Genomic DNA, 20,273 nt, shown 5'->3' on the forward strand with positions numbered 1-20,273 from the left:
GGGCTCGAGGAGCCAGTGGCAAACACTGAAGGCGGCGGCCCGAAGTCCCCAGCCCAGGCCTTCCCTGCCCGAGCGCAGAGCTGTGGCGAGTGCCTGGGCCGGGCTCTGCACCCGCTCTGCACCCGCCCGGCGCCGTCAAGCCCCGCGCCCGCATCCGTGGCGGCCCGCACTGAGCGCGGCCTTAGGTCTGCTGGGGGCGGGGCTCGGCCCTGCGCCCGCCGAGGGGATGGCGGGGACGGTCGGCTGCCAGTGCAGCCCTGAGCATCTCTTTGTCGCGGGTGCAGGAAGACGAACGAAGCCGCCTGCATTCCTGCAAAGTACCGGGCGTCGTTCCCGCGCCACCACGCTGTAGCCTCAGATAGCAGACAACGTCACGAAGAACTGCGACCCCAGCGCGCCCCCCCTCCGCTTCCCCAGCCACCTCGCCTCCCCCCGCCGTCTTTCCGCGCACACCCCGCCCCGTGAGCTGCCACGTGAGGGAATCCACTAGTCAGCCTATGGGGGCCGGCTCCGCCCTCCGCCCCCGCCTTGCCCCCTGCTCCGCGCGCCGCCACGTGATGCGGCTCACCGCCAGCCAATGGGCGCCGGCCTTGCCTCGCGCCCCGCCCCGCGCGCCGTGGCCGTTTGAAGTGACTAATTTCTGTCATATGACTGAGGCGCTCATGGGGGTGGCGGGGCGGCTCTAGGAGCGGGGGCCTAGCAAGCGCCCAAAGCAGCGAGCCTGGTCTGGCCGTGGTCAGCATGGCCCCTACGCTGTTCCAGAAGCTCTTCAGCAAGAGGAGCGGGCTGGGCGCGCCCGGTCGGGACGCGCGGGACCCAGACTGCGCGTTCAGGTAGGGCGCCGCGGGGCCGCGGGGCCGCGGGGCGGCGGGGCGGCGGGGCGGCGGGGCGGGGGGAGGTGCGCGGAGCCGAGGGCCTTGTGGGCTCCGGGCTCCAGATGTGCAGGGGCCTCGGGTGTGGTGCCCGCGCGGCAGCGCAGCGCAGGGACCGGGACCGGGACCGGGACCGGGACCTGGGCCTCGGCGGGGAGGGGCTGGGCAGCCGCGGACCTGCGCTGGAGGCTGGAGCGCCGTCTCCTCGCCCCACTACCCCCATCCCTGCAGCGGCCCCTTCCCCCTCCTCCCCGTCGGTTTGTTTACGTCCTGCCCGGCTGCCACGCGCGGCTTTGCCTTCCCCCCGAGCCCCGCGGCCTGAGCTGGGGTCCATACGCCTTCCTGGCAGCGAGTAGAGTTGCGAGGGGCTGCCTTGGACCTCAGCCCCCGTCCTTTGGGGCCCAGAAGTTCTCCCCTCTTCCCTGAGACCCGTCGCCCTCCGGGTGCTCCATTCCAGCTCGCTTGCTGTCGTGGGGGGAGAGCTGCACGTTTTGGCCAACCTTCGGAGGGTGGAAGACTGGAGGAGCGAGTAGGCAAGGTGCCGTTCTTTCAGGTTTCTTGGAAGCTAATGTTGGAGGTGTGCAGTTACCGGAGCGAGCGGTCTTACTGAGAAAGGCGAAACCCAAGAGTAGTTACGGTTACTACCGACTAGACTGGAGCAGGACCGAATCAAACGGAACACGGCCTTAGAATTGACCATTGGAATCCTCCCGTTACAACTGTTACCAGAAGGGAGTCTCTAAAAATTGAAAACGATAGCAAAACAGGCTTTATTAATTTTTGTTTGCGGTACCTGTTGCTGGTAGAAAAACTTAGAATTGTAAGAAAATGTAGTAGAACCATGAATTCAGGGTGGATTTAGTCGCCAAAACGCATTTGAACAAGAGATGATGTCTTTCACATAGCTCTCATACTTGCTGCGGTGTGGAAACTTGTATATATAACTAGGCTAAATGTCACATATCACTCACTCAAACCTGGTAGGAGCCCGGTTCAGTAGTAGTAGGAAAAAATGAGAGTCTGTTAAATTTTGCAACAGGCAAAAGTTTGAAATGACTGTGCCACACTGGTAAAAGGTTTTCATATTCTTAAGATTATTCACCCTCTCGGTAATGCAGGTCATATTACTAAACATTCAATAATACATGTGGAATCGCAGTGTTAAGTGGAGAGAACTTAACTGGCGATTAGAGGAAGAAAAATCTCACTGTAAACATCTTAGAAAGATGTTTAGTAAAACAGATTTTCTAGGTTTAGGTCTTTTTCCCCTGGGAAATAAATGTCTTGCTATGCTCATCTAATGATGACTTTTAAAAAAATATTTCTTTACTGATTTTCTTCTGAAAAATGAAAGTGTAGTCTGGATAATACTACATTGAGACATCCAGTAAATCCAGAGTCAGTAGAAAGCAGGTTTAGGATATTAAAAAGGTGACATTTGATTAGGCTTTCTATTTCTGGGCAAAGATCGACTTTGAGGTACTCAAGTTTCCAAGGGTCTCAAGTCGCTCATATGAGAAAACATTTTCGTGTCTATTTTTTTTTTTAAATGTAAAGCCTACTATATTGTTGTGTAACACTATTTTAGAGTTGTCAAAACACTTTCTCATTAGTTATCGCATGTGGTATTTCGCAACCTTGTGAGATAGAGCAAGTAGCAGTGTAGATAACCATTTGATCCTTTTTCCAGTGGAAATAAGAATTATGTATAAGCCCAGTAAGTGCAGTACCATTTAGAAGTGATTGATTTAAAAAAAAATGTGTACAAGTGTACATGTGAGAAAATGAAAACAGATTAACATCACGCAGCTAGTAACTTGCAAATCTTGGTAACTCAGCTATTTTTTTTTTAACTTCATTGAGCTATAATTTACATGGAATAAAATTAAGCCATTATAAGTGCATAGTTCTGTGAATTTTGTTTTATGTGTATACAGTTTTGTACTCACCACCCCAGTGAAGTTTTAGAACACTTACCCGCACAAGAACTTGTTTTACTTATTTATTTACTCATTCATTCATTCATTGGAGACACACAGAGAGACAGGCAGAGACACAGGCAGAGGGAGAAGCAGGCTCCACGCAGGGAGCCTGATGCGGGACTCGATCCTGGGCCCAAGGCAGGTGCTAAACCGCTGAGCCACCCAGGGATCCCAAGAACTTGTTTTAAAACACAGCATTCCCCCAGAAGCTTCCTTAAGCCCCTCTGTAGTCAGTTCTTCACCCATTTCACTGAGGACGGGCACCATTCTGCTCTAATGACTGAAGTTTTGACTTTTCTAGTATTTCCTATAGATGTTATCATATTGTTTATAGTCTTTTCCATCTGGCTTATCACTCAGAGTGACAATTTTTGAGATTTATCTAAGTTGCGCTTACCAGTAATCCCTTCCATTTTACTGCTGAGTAGATGCCTTGTATGGGTATACCACAATTTCTTTATCCATTCATTACCAATCAGCAGACATTTGAGTGTTCTTAGATTTGGGTAGTGATGAACAATGGTGCTGTGAACATTTGTGTACAAATCTTTATGCAGACATGTGTTGTCATTTTTTTCAGTGGTTACCTAGGAGTGAGATTGCTGGGTCACATGGTAAGGATATGCTTAGCTTAAAAAAAAAATTGCCCGACTTTTCTGAAGTAGTTGTACCATTTTGTATTCCCATGAGCACTGTCTGAAGGGTACAGTTGCTCCGTATCCTCTCCAATACCTGGTATCTGTTGGTCTATTTTTTTAATAAAGATTTTTTTTTTTATATTGTGAAGAACACCTAACAACATTTACCATGTTGAACGTTGAGTCTTTTGGATTATAGCCATTCTAGTGGATATAGTGGAATCTTACCGTGTGTGTAGATTTTTTAGATTTATTTTAGAAAGAGCACGCATGAGCGGGTAGGGGTGGAGAGAGGAGAGGGGGAGAGAGAATCCCAAGCAGATTCTGCACTGAACATGGAGCTGGATACAGGGCTGGAGATCACAACACCAAGATCATGACCTGAGCTGAAACTGAGAGCCCATTGTTTAACGGACTAAGCTACACAGGCACACCTCTTATTATGATTTTAATTTGTATTTCCCTAATAACAAATGATGTAACTGGTTTTAGAGTTGATTAAAATTTCATTCCAGTGTACCATGCTCTCCTTTCTAGAATCCTTTTTTTGGTTTGCTTTGGTTTTAGTCAGTTTAAGTTGTTAAATCTGACTTGGACATGGCCATTGGCAACTCATAGCTGGGTGTCTAAGAGTCAGTTCCTAGAGTTAGCACTATATACAGGCCCAGTGGTAATAAGTCACAGTAGGGCTCTAGAGTAGGAGAGACTTTTGATGCGAATGAAGCTTTAGAAGCCTTAAAATAATGTCTTTCTTGGTTACCCCATTGGAAAAGATGGTCAGGAATCACCCCCTTCCCTTCAGTTTTCACTTTTAAGACCATTACCATCTAGATTTCTGTGTGTTTGTCTAACCTAAGCTTCTTGAACTGGAGATGAGTATGAAGGATATCACAGGAGTATCATTTCAGTAATTTATAGAATTAAAACAGTAATTTGTTTTCATATTTTTGAGGATTTGGGAAAGAAGGTGCTTTCTAGAAGAACATACTGTTTTATGTTTTCTCTATCAGGCTATTTTGGAAGAAAGAATTAAGTGTAAGTCCAGTAACTGCAATACATATAAAATGATTGCTTTAAAAATAAAATTCTTGGGGAAAAGTCTAATTTGATGAAGAAGTTTGTTTTAGAGTTAAATGTCTGTAGGACATAATTCATGTTTTGTTAAAAAGATGCTGTATGTTTGTTTTATTCATAATGCATGAGCATTTGCTTTTACTGTCTGTACCGGAAATTCTTACCCTGTTGTAACAAACTCTTAATTGTTCTTTTTTCCGTTACTTTTGTCTTGCTCCAAATTATTATCAACTTTATCCTTTTAAAAAAAGTAAATTCTGATTATGATCAGCATGCAAAATGGTATAGAATTTAATATATGCATTACAGAGTAATTTTAAGGATTCAGAGATAAATCATGTTAAGTACTTAATGCAGTGCTTAGTGCATGGCATTCAGGAACCAGAAGTTGTACTATGATGATTCCATGCCTATGTGTAAAACCATTTTGTTTAGGCCCAAACTCCTTAAAGTGCTACTGTATTGTGTGACTTTTGCAAAGTGTCTAGCCTTTTCCTTTCTTTTTAAATTAGCATAAGGGCATTTCTGAAAACAGAACTATTGTTCTATTATTATACTTAACAGAAATTCCTTAAGATCATCTTAGACTATATTAATATTTTCTCAGTTGTTTCAAGATGTCTTTTTATACCAGATTTGTTGACTTAGAGTCTTTTGGGGCGGGGGGCAAGGAGGAAAGAGAGAGTGGTAGGGGAGGAGGGATTAGGGAAGGAGCAGAGGGAGAGAGAGAATCTTAAGGAGGCTGCATGCCCGGCATGGAGCGTGACATGGGGCTCCAGCTCATGACCCTGAGATCATGATCTGAGCTGAAATCAAGGGTCAGATGCTTAACACCCTGAGCCACCCAGGAGCCCAGGTTTGAATTAGAGTTTTAAAAGAGTCTGCATATTATATTTGTGATTATGTTGCTTAAGTAATTTTTATTCTGTAACAGTTTCCCCCACCCTCCTTTAAAATATGACTTCTTGTTGAAACTGGGTTATTTTCTTTACAAATTTCTCACATTCTTTATGCGGTTATTTGCTTCCTAATGGTTTCCTCTAATTCAGTGCTTCCCAGTATTCTGTGTTTTAACAAGCCTTCTCTAGGTTATTCTAATGCTCAAGTTTGAGAACCAGTCCTATAACTTACTCTATTTCCAGAAAGTTGGTAGTTATTTTACTAGATTCAGGTTTAGTTTTTTTTTTTTTGATAAAAATATCCCATAGATATTTGTTGTATATATCCTACCCATTAGAGTTACATGGTGTCTCCTTCTCCCTGTAGCGATGCTAGGTTTGGTAACTTGTATCAGCCTTATTCTTATAAGATTCCCCTTTCCCTAATGGCTTTAGCATGTTTTGTTGATTATTGTCTGAATCTATTATCTTGTTAGGGGTTGTAAAATACTAATATTCTGGTTGTTTAATTCTTCCTGCATTTATTTCCTGGAAGGAATTTTTCTTACCACCCATTTGGCTACTCTTTGCTATAGTAAATGTAGCATATAAGTTTCATTGTTTACCTTTGTAGTGTGTCAGAATACTTTATAATGAGTTGTTTAGTGAGGGTATTCACTTTGTCATTTTTTAGTATCATCACAAGCTTCTGGGTTTTAATGTGTTTTAATACATTATAGTCAAATTGTCCCATATTTGGCCAGTAGAAGACTTTTCAGGTTGATATTTGTGGCATTGTGACATGATCTCTAATCTTTGATAACTTCTGCTTTCTTTTGGCCTTTTATTAATCCTCTCTTTCTCTTCTATGATTTTATTACCCTGGACATGGTTTAGATTCTGTGATGTGCCATGCTGTGCTGTTCTCTGTTCTTGGCATAGTCTTCTGTACTTTTTTGGTTTAGCTTTCTGTAGTGATCATCTGGACTTATTCTAATTATCTTTCCTCCAGGAAGCCTTTTTTGATTTCTCTCAGAGTGAGTTAGGTTTCACTGGAATTTTCTTCCATAGCTTAATGCATTTCCTTCTGTGACATCTATTACAGTTATCATTATTTGTCCATATCTCTCTTCTTTGCTTGCTTGAGTTCTCTTTAACTTCAAGGTGGATTTTGGAGTTAGAACCCAGTAGATCCACGCAGGAAATGGATACGTAGGTTTCTAGCTGAAACTAGATAGATGCCATTTTTTTGAGGGAGAGAATATAAGACTGAAAACATGTCTTGACTAGCCTAACAAAAGTAGCAGCCTTCTCTTCTGTTCTCTATCACACACGTTTTATATTCTTCATAGCTCATTTTATAATTTACCATCTGTCTCCCCCAAGTTCACATTGTGCCAGTATACTGTGCAGTGCCTGAACATATGCTCAGTAAATATTTATAGAATGAATGTATGAAATAATTTCAAGCACAGAGGGAGAGAGTCAAAAGTTCTCTTTTGGAATTTGGTCTAGATTTATTTGCTAGTTAGATACCCACTTAGAGATGTCCAGTTGATGGTTTAACAAAGTAAATGTAGATTTCATAGCTGAGGTTGATTCACAGTAGAGTTGGGACTGGAGATAGCTTATGGTCAGTATTAAAACTAAGGGAAGGGATGAGATTAGTCTAAGAAAAGGTGTTTATAGGGTATTGGAAAGAACAAGGCTTTGCTCTGAGGAAACTTAAAATGTACAGATGTAGGACAGGAAAGTCTAAAAAGAAGAAAATGGCAAGAGAAACACTGGGAAAGCCAGGGATGTGTGGTGTTAGGAAAGTTCCAAAGGGAAAGTGTTTAAAAAATGATGGTGTAATTAACTGTTTTCTGTATGCTGGTTGCTGACAGGTCTTGTGAGATGACAGAAAAGTACCTATTGATTTGTCAAGTTGGAGATAACTACTAACCTTAATTTGTATGTTAGTGTGTATATGGGGGGGGCATGTTTAGGGGAGAACATGAGATAGATGTGGAATAAATGCGAGGTGATAAATGGCTTCACTGCTAAAGCTCTTTTTTTTCCCATAGGAGAAATAGTGTGTATTACTGTGTTATTTTTTCACTTTCAGTATTCTGATTCTTTATCACATTTTACAATTCTGAAGTTCTTTTTTCTCCTTAAAGATTTTATCTCGGTGGTTCAGTTGGTTAAGTGTCTGTCTTCAGCTCAGGTTATGATCCTGGGGTCCTGGAATTGAGCCTCATGTTGGGCTCCCTGCTCACTTGGCAGGGAGACTGCTTCTCCCTCTCCCTCTGCCTGCTTCTTCTCTTGCTTGTGCCCTCTCTCTGCCAAATAAATAAACATGTAAAAAAAAAAAAAAGATTTTATCCATTCATTTTGAGAGAGAGAGAGAGCATACAGGCATGAGTGCAAGTAGGGGGTGGGGCAGAGGAAGACAGGAAGAGAGTCCCCCAACTAGACTCCACACTGAAGAGTGTGGAGAGCCCAACATGGGGCTCAATCCCAGAACCCTGAGATCATGACCCAAGCTGAAATCAAGAGTCAGATGCTTGACTGGGCCACCCAGGGGCCCCAAGCTTCTGAATTTCTTAAGCTGGCTTTTTAATATTTTCAATGTTGGTAGGAATTGTATTTCAGAAATTTTGTTTTTTCAGTGTTAATTTTAAAGATTTGTTGCATTCTCAAGGACTTTTTTTATTAAAAAAATACCACCTCTTTTTTAACTCTATATTAGAAATAGTAGAAGGTTTTAATATTTTTTTTACAGAGAGTTCTGAGGAATCCTATTTTTCTTATTAAAGTGAGAAGCTGAGAATTGTAAGTAATTGCATATTAATGGTTTTTGGTAGCAGTGTTTGGTCCTAAGAGTCTAATTTTGCAGTAAGAAATGCAAATATGTTTTATTGTTAATTTGTTTTGCTTTTCTATCTCTAAGTGGTATTAGATTTGTGTTTCAGAACCACGTTTATTTAAAGAAAATAGGTGACTGAAAAATATAACTTTAATATTTATAAAACTTGGACTTCAAAGGGACAGTTTAAGATAGGTGTAGTAAGATCCTGAACTCATCTTCTCTTATGGACACAACAAATCTGCAGCTACAATTGGAATAATTTCCTCTGAAAAAGTTCTGAAGACTACATGAACAGTGCCTCCACAACAAAGGAAAAAAGGACCACATTGAGATAAGGAGAAACAGGGCTATTCTCTTGCCAGAAACTGCACCCTAGGTATGGTGACCCACAATCAGGAGGGATCTTAAAAATCTTTCCCCTGAGGAGCAAGACTTTTGTACCCTACATCAGGTACCCTAACCCTTGGATCCTGCACCATAGAAACAAGCCCCCAGTATGTAAGACCAGTGGGGCCTATGTTCAGGAGAACCAAAGAATGGAGAACCTGCTCTTCAAGGGCATGTGCGCAGACTCACTTGCCCTAGGACCTAGCAAAAAATGAACAGATTGAAAAGTGCCTAGATCATATATGAAGGAGAAAGCCTTAATGTTTAATCTTAAAAGGACCACCAGAAAGACAGGGATCTGTTGAGACTCTCTGGGAACACAATTGCTGGTGGGGGCTACTTTTGTCATCTACCTTGCTCATGCCAGCACTGGTGGGCACCATTTTGGCAATTTCCTTCTAACGTGCTAGCGCAGGGTGGTACACCCCACTCCCATGTGCCATGTCACAGCCAGCCTCTAAGCATCTTCCACCCCCTTGAGCTGCAGTTACATTACAGCTGGTTGGAAAAGTACCCTGCTCCTCTGTGCCATAGCCAGCTGAGCAAGTGCACCTCAGTCCCCACATTGCAGCTGCAGCTTTGTCATAGCTGGCTGTTTTGCTCAGCCCACACTAGGGTTGCCCGTTGAGTGCCTAGCTCTGGTTGCTGGGTGGGAGGGAGATTGTACTTCTGGGCCCCACGGGTCATCTACAAAAGGCCACTGCTTCAAGACTTTGAGAGGTAGCTGTTTTGCTGAATACAATGAAATAAACAGAGAACCAGGTAAAATGAGTAGATTTAAAAATATGTTCTAAGCAAAAGAACAAGATAAAACCTCAGGAAAACACTTCACTGGACTCCATGTTTAGTGTGGAGCCTACTAAAAAAAACAAAAAGGACTTCACTGAAATGGAGGTGAGTAATCTGGAGGTTCAAAGTAATGGTTATAAAGATGCTCACTGAAGTCAGGAAGGAAATGAATGCAGTGAGAGCTTAAAAAAATGTAGAAAACATAAAGTACCAAATGGAAGTCACAGAGTTGAAGAATACAGTAACTGAACTGGAAAATAAATTAGAGGGTTTCAGTGGCAGACTGTATGAAGCTGAAGAATGGGTTAGTGAACTGGAAGACCAAGCAATGAAACTCACCTAGACAGCAGCAAAAATAATTTTAAAAAGGAAAGATTGCTTAAGGACTTTTGTGTCAACATCAAGCAGGGTAACATCCACATTATGGGGGTCCTAGAAGGAGAGGGAGAGAAAGGTCAAAAAACTTACTTGAAGAAATAATGATGAAAACTTCCTTAGTATTGGAAAGGAAACAGCTACTCAGGTCCAGGAATCCTAGAGAGTTCCAAGTAAGATAAAGAGATTCACACCAAAACACATTATAATTAAAATGTCAAAATTTAAAAATACTTTAAAGCAGCAAGAGAAAACAACTTTTTATATACAAGGGAAACCCCATAACACTATTAGCAGATTTTTCAGCAGAACTTTCTAGGCCAGAAGAGAGTAATGTGACATATCCAAAAGTACTGAAAGGAATAAACTTGCAACCAAGAATACTCTACCTGGCAAGGTTATCTTTTAGAATAGTAATTTTTCAGATAAGGAAAAACTAATGCAGTTCATCACCACTAAATCAACTCTACAAGACATATTGGAGGAATTTCTTTAAGCTGACAATGGCACTAATTATAAAAAAAAAGCATAGCAAAGTAAAAATCTTACTGGAAAAGGTAAATATACAGTAAAGGTAGTGGTTTAATCACTTATAAAAGCATGAAAGTCAAGAGACAAAACTAAAACTACAATAACTTACCTAAAGATTAAAGTAAAAATATATAAACTACAACACCCAAAACAAAACATTGTGGGGGGAATAAAATGTATAGTTTTGGAATATATCAACTTAAAATAGACTTATATTCAGAGGATGTTATATGTGAACCTCATGGTAACCACAAAGCAAAAACTTATAGTAAAATACAAAAGAAAATGAAAAAGGAGTCTAAACATAACACTAAAGAAAGTTATCAAGAAAGTTAACACAAGTGAAGAGGAAAAGAGGAGAAAGGAACAGAGGGGAACTACAAAACAGCCAAAAAACAATTAATGAAATGGCAACAAGCCACATACCTATTAGTAATTTCTTTAAATGTAAATGAACTAATTCTCCAGTCAGAACACAGAGTGGCCGAATGGATTTAAAAAAAGGACCTATCTGTATGCTGCCTATAACAGACTCACTTCAGAATAAGGATACATACAGACTGTGAGTAGAGGGATGCAAAAGATATTCCTGCAAATGGAAATGAAAAGAAAGCTGATGTACGTATACTCTTATCAAAGTGGATTTTAAAACAAGAATGTAATAGGAATGGCTCAGTTGGTTGTCTGCCTTCAGCTTGGGTCATGATCCCTAGGTTCTAGGATTGAGTCCACGTCTGGCTCCTTGCTCATTGGGGAGCCTGCTTCTCCCTCCGCCTGCTGACCTCCCTGCTTGTGTGCTCGTGTGCACGCGCGCTGTCTCTCTCAAGTAAATAAATAATGTAATAGAAGACAAAGAAGGGCAATACATGTTAAAATGGTCAATTTATGAAGAAGACAGAGCGTTTGTAATATATATGCACTTAGCTTAGAAGCCCTAAAACATATAACGCAAATATTGAATGACCTAATGAGAGAAATTGACAATACAATAATAGTAGGAGATGTTAATACCCCACTCACATCAGTGGATAGGTCAGACAAAATAAGGAAACATTGGTCTTAAATGATACATTAGACCAGATAGACTTAAGAGAGATATAGAGAACATTTCATCCAAAAGTAGCAGAATACATATTCTTCTCCGGTCCATATGAAACATTGTCTGGGATAGATCACATTAGGCCACAAAATAATTCTCAATGAGTTCAAGAAGATTGAAAGCTTATCACTTTTTTCCAACCACAGTATAAAACCAGAAATCAATTACAGGAAGAAAAATGGAAAAACCACAAAATGTGGAGATTAAACAGCATGCCACTCAATAGCCAGTTGGTCATTGAGGAAATCAGAGAAGAAATGAAACAATGTCTAGAAACAAATGAAAACACAAATTATATACCAAAATATTTGGGATGCAACAAAAGTGGTTATAGAAGGGAAGTTTATGGCAATAAAGCTCATGTTTCTACCTCAAGAAACATGAAAAATCTTAAACCATCTAATTTTACACCTAAACAAAGTAGGAGAAAAAGAATGTGATACCCAATTTAGTAGAAGGAAGGAAATAAAGATCTGAGTGGAAATCGAGGAAATAGAGGCAAAAAGACAATAGAAAAAAATCAGTGATACTAAAGAGCTGGTTCTTTGGAAAGATAAAAATGACAAACCTTTAGCTAGACTCACTAAGAAAAAGAGAGAGGGCTCACATGAATAAAAAAAATGAGATGTTCCAACTGATAATACAGAATACAAAAAGTCATAAAAGGCTACTATGAACAATTATATACCAATAAGTCAAACAAGCTAGAAGAAGTGGAGAAATTCCTAGAAGTATACAAACTTCAGGACTGATTAATGAATAAATAGAAAAGCTGAATAGACTCATTGATAGTTAAGGACATTGAATCAGTAATCAAAAACCTCCCAACAAACAAAAGTCCAGGATCAGACAGCTTTACCTGAATTCTACCTAACTTTATAGGTTTTAATACCTGTCTTTCTTAAATGATTCTAAAATGATGAAGTGGAAGGAATGCTTCCAAACCCATTTTATGAAGCCAGCTCACCCTCATACCAAACCAGAGAAAGATACCACAGAAAAAGAAAATTACAGGCCAGTATCCTCAGCAAAAAATTAGCAAACTAAATTCAGCAATATATAAAAAGAATCATACACATGATCAAGTGGGATTTATTCCAGGAGTGCAAGGATAGTTCAGCATCTGCAAATTTATCAACATAATAACAAAATGAAAGATAAAAAATGTCATTTCAATAGATGCAGGGGAAAAAATTGACAGATTTTAACATCCATTTGATGAAAACTCAGCGAATTGGGTATGGAGAGAATATACCTCACCAGAGCAAAGGTCATATATGACAAATTCACAGCTAATACCATATCCAGTGGCAAAAAGCTGAGAGTTTCTCCTGTAAGATCAGGACCAAGACAAGGATACCTGCTCTCCACAGTTTTATTCAACATAGTATTGGAAGGCCTACACATAATAATTAGTCAAAAAAGAAATTATGTACACACAAATTGGAAAGGAATAAGTAAAATTGTCACTATTTGCAGATGACTTATATTATATATAGAAAATCATAAAGATTTTACCAAAAAAAGTTAATAAATGAATTCAGTAGAGTTGTAGGATACAAAATTAATATGCAATCTATTGCATTTTATTTTATTTTTTCTATTGCATTTTATACACTAATAATGAGCTATCAGAAAGAAAAATTAGATAATCCATTTACAGTTGCATCAAAAAATAATAAAATACCTAGGAATAAATTTAACCAAGGTGGTGAAAGCCCTATACCCTGAAAACTATAAGGCACTGATGAAAGAAATTAAAGAAGATGTAAGTAAATGTGAAGATATTCCATGCTCCATGGATTAGAATTAATACTGCTAAAATATCCATACTACCCTAAGTAATCTATGGATTTGATACAGTCTCTACCAAAATACAAGCGGCATTTTTCATACAACTGGAACAAATAATTCTGAAAATTGTATAGAACCATAAAAGACTCCTAACAGCCAAAGCAATCTTGGGAAAGGAGAAAGCTAGAAGCATCACACTCCCTGATTTCAAACAATATTACAAAGCTATTGTAATCAAAACAGTATAGTATCAGCATGAAAACAGACACATAGATCAATGGAGCAGAATAGAAATTTCAGAAATAATCCCACACATATATGGTCAATTAATTTACAAAAGGGCAGGAATATGCAATGGGGAAAAGACAGTCTCTTCAATAAATGGTGGTGGGAAAACTGTGCAGCTACAAGCAAAAGAATAAAACTGGACCGCTGTCTTACACCACCTACAAAATTTAACTGAAAATGTATTAAAGACTTAAATGTAAAACCTGAAACCATAAAAATCCGAGCAGAAGACTGATGATAAGCTTCTTGACTTTGATTGCAGCAGTGCATTTTGGGATCCGACTCCAAGGGCAAGGGCTATAAAAGCAAAAGTAATCAAATGGTACTACATCAAACTAAAAAGCTTTTTTTTTAAAAAAAATATTTTTATTATTCATGAGAGAGACAGAGAGAGGCAGAGACACAGGCAGAGGGAGAAGCAGGCTCCCTCTGGGGAGCCTGATGTGGGATTCGATCCATCCTGGGACTCCAGGATCACGCCCTGGGCCAAAGGCAGGCGCTGAACTGCTGAGCCACCCAGGGATCCCCAAACTAAAAAGCTTTTGCACAGAGAAGGAAATTGTTTATACAATGAAAAGGCAACACAGAATGGGAGAATATACAGATATTCAATAGGGGTTAATACCAAAAACATATAAAGAACTCATACAGCTCAACACCAAAAAAAAAAAAAAAAAAAAAAAAACAACCCCAAACAATCCAGTTTAAGGATCTGCATAGGCACTTTCCTAAAGAAGATATGCACATGGCAAACAGGCATATAAAAAGATGCTTAACCTCACTCAGTAATACTTGGGAAATGCTAATCAAAACCATAGTGAGTGGGGTGCCTGGGTGACTTACTTGTTTAAGCACTGACTCTTGCTTTTGGCTCAGGTTGTGATCTCAGGATCATGAGATCAAGCCCTGTGTCAAGCTCCACACTGGGCATGGAGCCTGCATAAGATTCTCCATCTCCTCCCACTCTCACATACATACTCACTCTCTCTGTCTCCAAAGAAACAAAACAAAGCAAAGAAATCATACTGAGGTGTCACCTCATACCTGTCAGAATGACTGTTCTAAAATAAAGATAAAAGTATCAGTGAGGATGTGGAGAAAAGAGAATCCTTGTGCATTGTTGGAATGTAAATTAGTACAATCACTAAGGAAAACAGTGTAGAGGTTTCTCAAAAGATCAGAAAATAAAAACACTAATTTGAAAAGATACATATACCCCTGTTTCCACTGCAGCAGCATTTACAGTAGTGAAGGTTTGGAAACAAATAGTGTCTATCGGTAGCTGAATGGATAAAGATGGGTGTGTGTGTGGGCACGTGTGCATGCGTGTATAGTGGAATAATATAAAAAATAAAATAAAAATAAAAAAAAATAAAATAAAAAATAAAATAAAATAAAAAAATAAAATAAAATAAAAAATAAAAAATAAAATAAAATAAAAATAAAAAATAAAAAATAATGCAGTTTTGCTATTTGCAACAACCCTGATGGACGTTCAGAGTACACTGCTATGTGAAACAAGTTAGGTAGGGAAAGACAAATACTACATGGTTTCACTTGTAAGTGGAATCTAAAAATAAATACAAACCAAACAAAACCAAACCAAACCCAGATTCATAGATAAAGAGAACAGAATAGTGATTGCCAGAGGGAAGGGGGGTTGAGAGCACGGAGCAAAATGTGTGAAGAGGAACAAGAGGTATAAACTTCTAGTTATAAAATAAGTAATGGGAATGTTATGTACAATGTGGGAAATATAACCAATAATATTGTATTCACTTTGTATGGTGACAGATGGTAACAACTTATGGCAGTGATCAGTTTGCAGGGTGTAAAAATTTCAAGTCACTGTTGCACATAGGAAACTGATACAATATTGTATGTCAGTTATACTTCAAGAATAAAAAAGCATGGTTAAGCTGTGGGACAAACTCCGGTAACTTAATAGATGGTAAGTGAAGTCTGATAAGGAAATGGGAGGATATTTGAAACACTTATGGTCAAAAAATTTTCCAGATTTGATTAAAAGTAGAAACGCAAAGGTCCAAGAATTTAAACAAACATAAGCATGGGAAACATGAAGAGAAGTACATGAAGGTACATGATAATAGAATTATTAAAAGTTATTGGAAAAGAGGGGCACCTGGGTGGCTCACTTGAGTAAGCAGCTGCCTTTGACTCAGGTCATGATCTCAGCGTCCTGGGATAAAGCCCAGCGTTGGGCTCCCTACTCAGTGGGGAGTCTGCTTCTCTCTATTCTCTAGCCCTGCACTTGTGCTCGCTCTCTGTCTCAAATAAATAAAATCTTTAAAAAAACGAAGTTAGTGAAAAGGAAATTCTAAAACCAGAGATAGGAGAAGGGTAACAACAGATTTCTTATAAGAATCATTGTGAGCCAAAAGAGATGGGGCAATATCTTTAGAGTACTGAAAGAAGAGAACTGCCAACCTGTAATTCTATACCCAGCAAAATTATTTTCCAAAATGAAAGTAAAGAGCTTTTCAGACAAACAAAAGCTGAAAGAATTCAATACAGCCAGGTCTCACATATAAGAAATAGGAAAGAAAACCATTCTAGCATAAAGGAAATGATATCATAAAGAAGTTAAGATCTGCACAAAAAAAGAGCTTATATAAAAGATAATTGTTTAAAACAAAAATAATCACAATATATAATAGGGGCTGTAACATAGAAATAAAAATGTATAACAACAATAGTTCCAAGGCCTGGAGATGAGAAAGGAAATATATTGTTTTAAACTTCTTATACCATATTTAAAATGGTATCATTTCAAATGGAGGTAGACTATAATAATGTGATGATGTGTACTACAAATCCTTTTGAAACCCTATTTGCAGGAGTGCCTGGGTGGCACAGTCAGTTAAGCATCTGACTCTTGCTTTCAGCTCAGGGTCCGGTCATGATGTCAAACTCCACATCAGGCTCTGTGAGGACTTGATGTTCTCTCTCCCTCTCTCCCCGTCCCCCACTCAGTGTGCATGTACACTCTCACTCTCTAAAGAATTTTTTAAAAAGATTTTATTTATTCATGAGAGACAGAGAGAGAGAGAGAGAGAGAGAGAGAGAGAGAGAGAGAGACAGGCAGAGGGAGAAGCAGGCTCCATGCAGGGAGCCCGATGTGGGGTTTGATCCTGGGTTTCCAGAATCAGGCCTTGGGCTGAAGGTGGCGCTAAACTGCTGAGCCACCCGGGCTGCCCTAAAATAAAGAAATTTTAAAGAAAAAGAAACCCTATTTGCAAGACTAAAACAATGAAATAATTAAAGAGATATAGTGAATAAGCCAACAGAGATAAAGAGAATTATCAAGGGGTACAGGGAAACTTTTGGGCATGATGTATATGTTTATAATGTTGATTTGTATGGTTAATTTCATGGTGTATTGATGTGCCAAAACTTAGCAGGTTGGCTGGCTTTCACAGAAGAGCGTGCAACTCTTGATTTTGGGGATGTGAGTTTGAGCCCCTTGTTGGATGTAGAGATTATTAAAAAAAAAACTTAAAAAAATTATCACACTGTCACTTTAATATGTATAGCTTGTTGTATCTCAATTATATCTCTGTAAAGCTGTTTAAAAGGCAGTAGAACACCATGAAGAGAGTTGGAGAGCCAATGAAACAAAATGAGATCTATCATAGTATCTTTATAGAACTAATAAATCATAAAATACTAAGAACAAAAAAAGACTTGGATTCCATTTCTTATTGATATAGTAATTATTGTTTTAGATTCTTCTGACTTGATCTTTTAGGAAAGTCTTGTATAAAAAGCCCCAATGTAAAATGTAGCAGAATCTCTTTTATTTAAAGAAGTCCTAAACCATCTTCACGTGATCTTCTGTTACTGGTATCACTATTCTCTTAGTCTACCAAATTGAAAATCATAGAATCATACTTTACTCTTTTCTGTGTCTGATTGCTATGTTTGGTTAAGTCCTTTTTATTCAAATTCTGCAGTATTGTTCTGCATTTTCCATGGTCATCATCTCAGACTTTTAATGCTTTTCAGAAAGACTTGCTATAACTGCCCTACTTTTTTTGTATTGCCTTCTGTGCCATTCTGCTACATTGATTTTCCTAAACCATAATTCTGATCAAATCACTCAGTAATTTTCATTGACTCCCTGTTGCTTACTTAATAGGGAGTAGTTAGGGAGTGCTTAGTTCTGTGCCAGCTACTGTTTTAGTATTACTTCTCACATTAGTTTTATAAAGTAGTTCTGATTATTCCTATTTCATAGATGAGGAAATGAAGGCACAGAGAAATGAAAAAACCTTGCCCCAGGTCACACAGTAAGTGATGAAATTAATATTTGAATTCAGACATGTGAATTCCACTGCCTCTATTTTTAATGAAGTTAAAACTCCTCAACTTGGCATATACAGTCTATTCTTGAGTTAGAGCTTGGATCTGAGTTCAGATTCCTGCCCCAGTGGTTTTTGTGTATATAATATCGAGAAGAGTTAAAGGTGGGGTGTGTGTGCACATGTCTGAGTTGGGGAGTGAATGGTACAGAGATAGCCCCAGATTCCATGGTACCTATGGTATTAGAGTTGTTTTGAGGGTGAAATGGCATGGGAGGCACTCAAATGTTAGAATTCTTTCCCACACCTCCTCACCCTTCAGTTTCTCCTTTCTAGTCTTTGTAATTTTTTCCTCTTGCTGTAGGTTCCAAATTAGACTACTTGATATTTCCTGAGAATAATCTGGTTCGTGTGTTTGGACATTACTTAGAGTAATAAAACTATAATATAATTGTCTTGAAAGCTCCGGTAGAACCTGTATGTGTCCTATCAGGACAGTAATTTTCTTGTGTTGTGATTGCTTGTTTATGTATATATATTCTTCACTAGAATGTAAGTTCAGTAAAGGTACAACTTTTGCCTGACTTGTTTAGTGCTCTGTTCCTGGTGCTTGGCTAATGGAAGATATTCAATAAATATTTGATGAGTAAACAAATGAATAAAAATAGTCACTGAGTTGAAAGAATTCTAATTCATTTAACACAGATATTTCTGTTTTGGATTATTTATCTAAAGTAGTCATACACCTAATGAGTAATGGCAGGTTTTTCTCTGAGATCAGTGTTTACCAATTTAAAGGAAAATTTCATTGTTTGACTTTTTTTTAAAAACAATTTGTTATTTTTTATTCTTTTGTTTTTTTTAGTGGCAGAAATGGTCTGATTTTCAAGAAATAGTTTAGATCCATTTATTTCTTTAACACCTCATACTTTGCCCCCTTGCCACTTAACACATTCATAATATGTAAGTGTGTGCATGTGGGTGTGCAGAGGTTTTCCCTGACATAACTCACTATTTACAAGTGATGGCTTTTTTGTTTCAATTTTTAAAACATTACCCAAAACATGATTTTAAAGTTAAAACTATAAAATGAAGTCATCTATATAATTCTAGTCTTCATTCTTATCTCCTTTTTTTCTATTTTATTCCTTCTATATAGCCATTTTATATAGTTTTCATTTCATTCCATTATTTCTTTTTGAAAATGTTAGTTAACGTATGTGTATATATAATATCTTCTCATTCTTCTGAAAAAGATTTGTGCTATTACACACTATTTGGCACCTTTTTTTCATTTGGAAATCACTGTATATTGCTTTACAGAGATCTTCTTCATTCTTTTAACAGCTGTGGTGTAATCTTTTGAATATGTATAATGGTTTATTTAACCAATCTCCCATTGATGAATGTTTGGATTGTTTCCCATCCTTAACTGTTAGAAATAATACTGCAGTGAATGGCCATTTATATATTTTCCCTCCTGAATACCTCCCGGTTATCATACCCATAATTTATTTTTTTATTTTTAAAGATTTTGTTTATTTATTCATAGAGACACACAGAGAGAGGCAGAGACACAGGCAGAGGGAGAAGCAGGCTCCATGCAGGGAGCCCGACGTGGGACTCGATCCCAGGTCTCCGGGATCACGCCCTGGACCGAAGGCGGCGCTAAAGCGCTGAGCCACCTGGGCTGCCCCCATACCCATAATTTAATGGTACTTTTCAGTAACAGCATATTTTAAATAGTTCTTAGAATTATATTTGGGTTTCTATTTTACTTTTGTGTTGTAAAGCTTAAGCTAACATAATGTAATATGTGCAAACATCATGAAAACTGAATATTGTAGAGGTGATTACTTTGATAAGGTTCGGGGTCTTTTAGGTGTAGAATTTAGAGGGGTTATAATTGGCAAATTCAACTGACAGTAGGAGGCTCCAAACAGTTGAGTTTTCCTTTAATTTATCCCATTACTGTCAGCTTGTTCCTCCACTTTTAAAAGTACAATGTACTGAAGTTTAACATGTATACAGAAAAATCTGTAGATATAAAACAACTCAGTAAGTTTTCTCGAAGTGACTACACTTCTCTAACCATCCAGGTGCAGAAACAGAATTTTACCAGTATCCTAGAAGCCTGCTTCACTCCCCCCTTACTTTTTTTGAGGTTAACCACTTCTAATAGTGTAGATTAGTTTTTTCTGTTTAGCTTTATGAAATACAGCCATGTTGTATTCACCAATCTTGTGCCTGGCTTGTGTTAGATTTATTTAATAATTTTGTTGCATGTGGCAGTAGTTGTTGCTGTGTAGTATTTCATTGTGTGAGTATGCAATAATTGATTTGTCCATTCTCTTATTGATAGGGAACTGTTTCCAACCAAAGGGTTGTTT

At 38.8% G+C, this 20,273-nt stretch overlaps 1 protein-coding gene across 9 annotated transcripts in view; it reads left to right on the forward strand.

Annotated features, from left to right (window-relative positions):
* The window catches only part of FNIP1 (folliculin interacting protein 1), a 183,661-nt gene that overhangs the window by 28,587 nt on the left and 134,801 nt on the right, over positions 1-20,273 (forward strand). For 2 of the 9 annotated variants that reach the window (XM_072731822.1, XM_072731823.1), the window contains exon 1: positions 605-833. The exons of 2 other annotated variants lie outside the window; for them this stretch is intronic. In XM_072731822.1, coding sequence (XP_072587923.1) covers positions 742-833 — 92 coding nt within the window. In that variant the 5' untranslated portion in view covers positions 605-741. Of the gene's footprint in view, positions 1-213; positions 834-20,273 lie in introns of those variants that run through there. 5 more of the 9 variants (XM_072731817.1, XM_072731821.1, XM_072731818.1 and 2 more) reach the window with 5 other exon arrangements.

This window comes from Vulpes vulpes, chromosome 12 (assembly GCF_048418805.1).
Source record: "Vulpes vulpes isolate BD-2025 chromosome 12, VulVul3, whole genome shotgun sequence".
NCBI lineage: Eukaryota > Metazoa > Chordata > Mammalia > Carnivora > Canidae > Vulpes > Vulpes vulpes.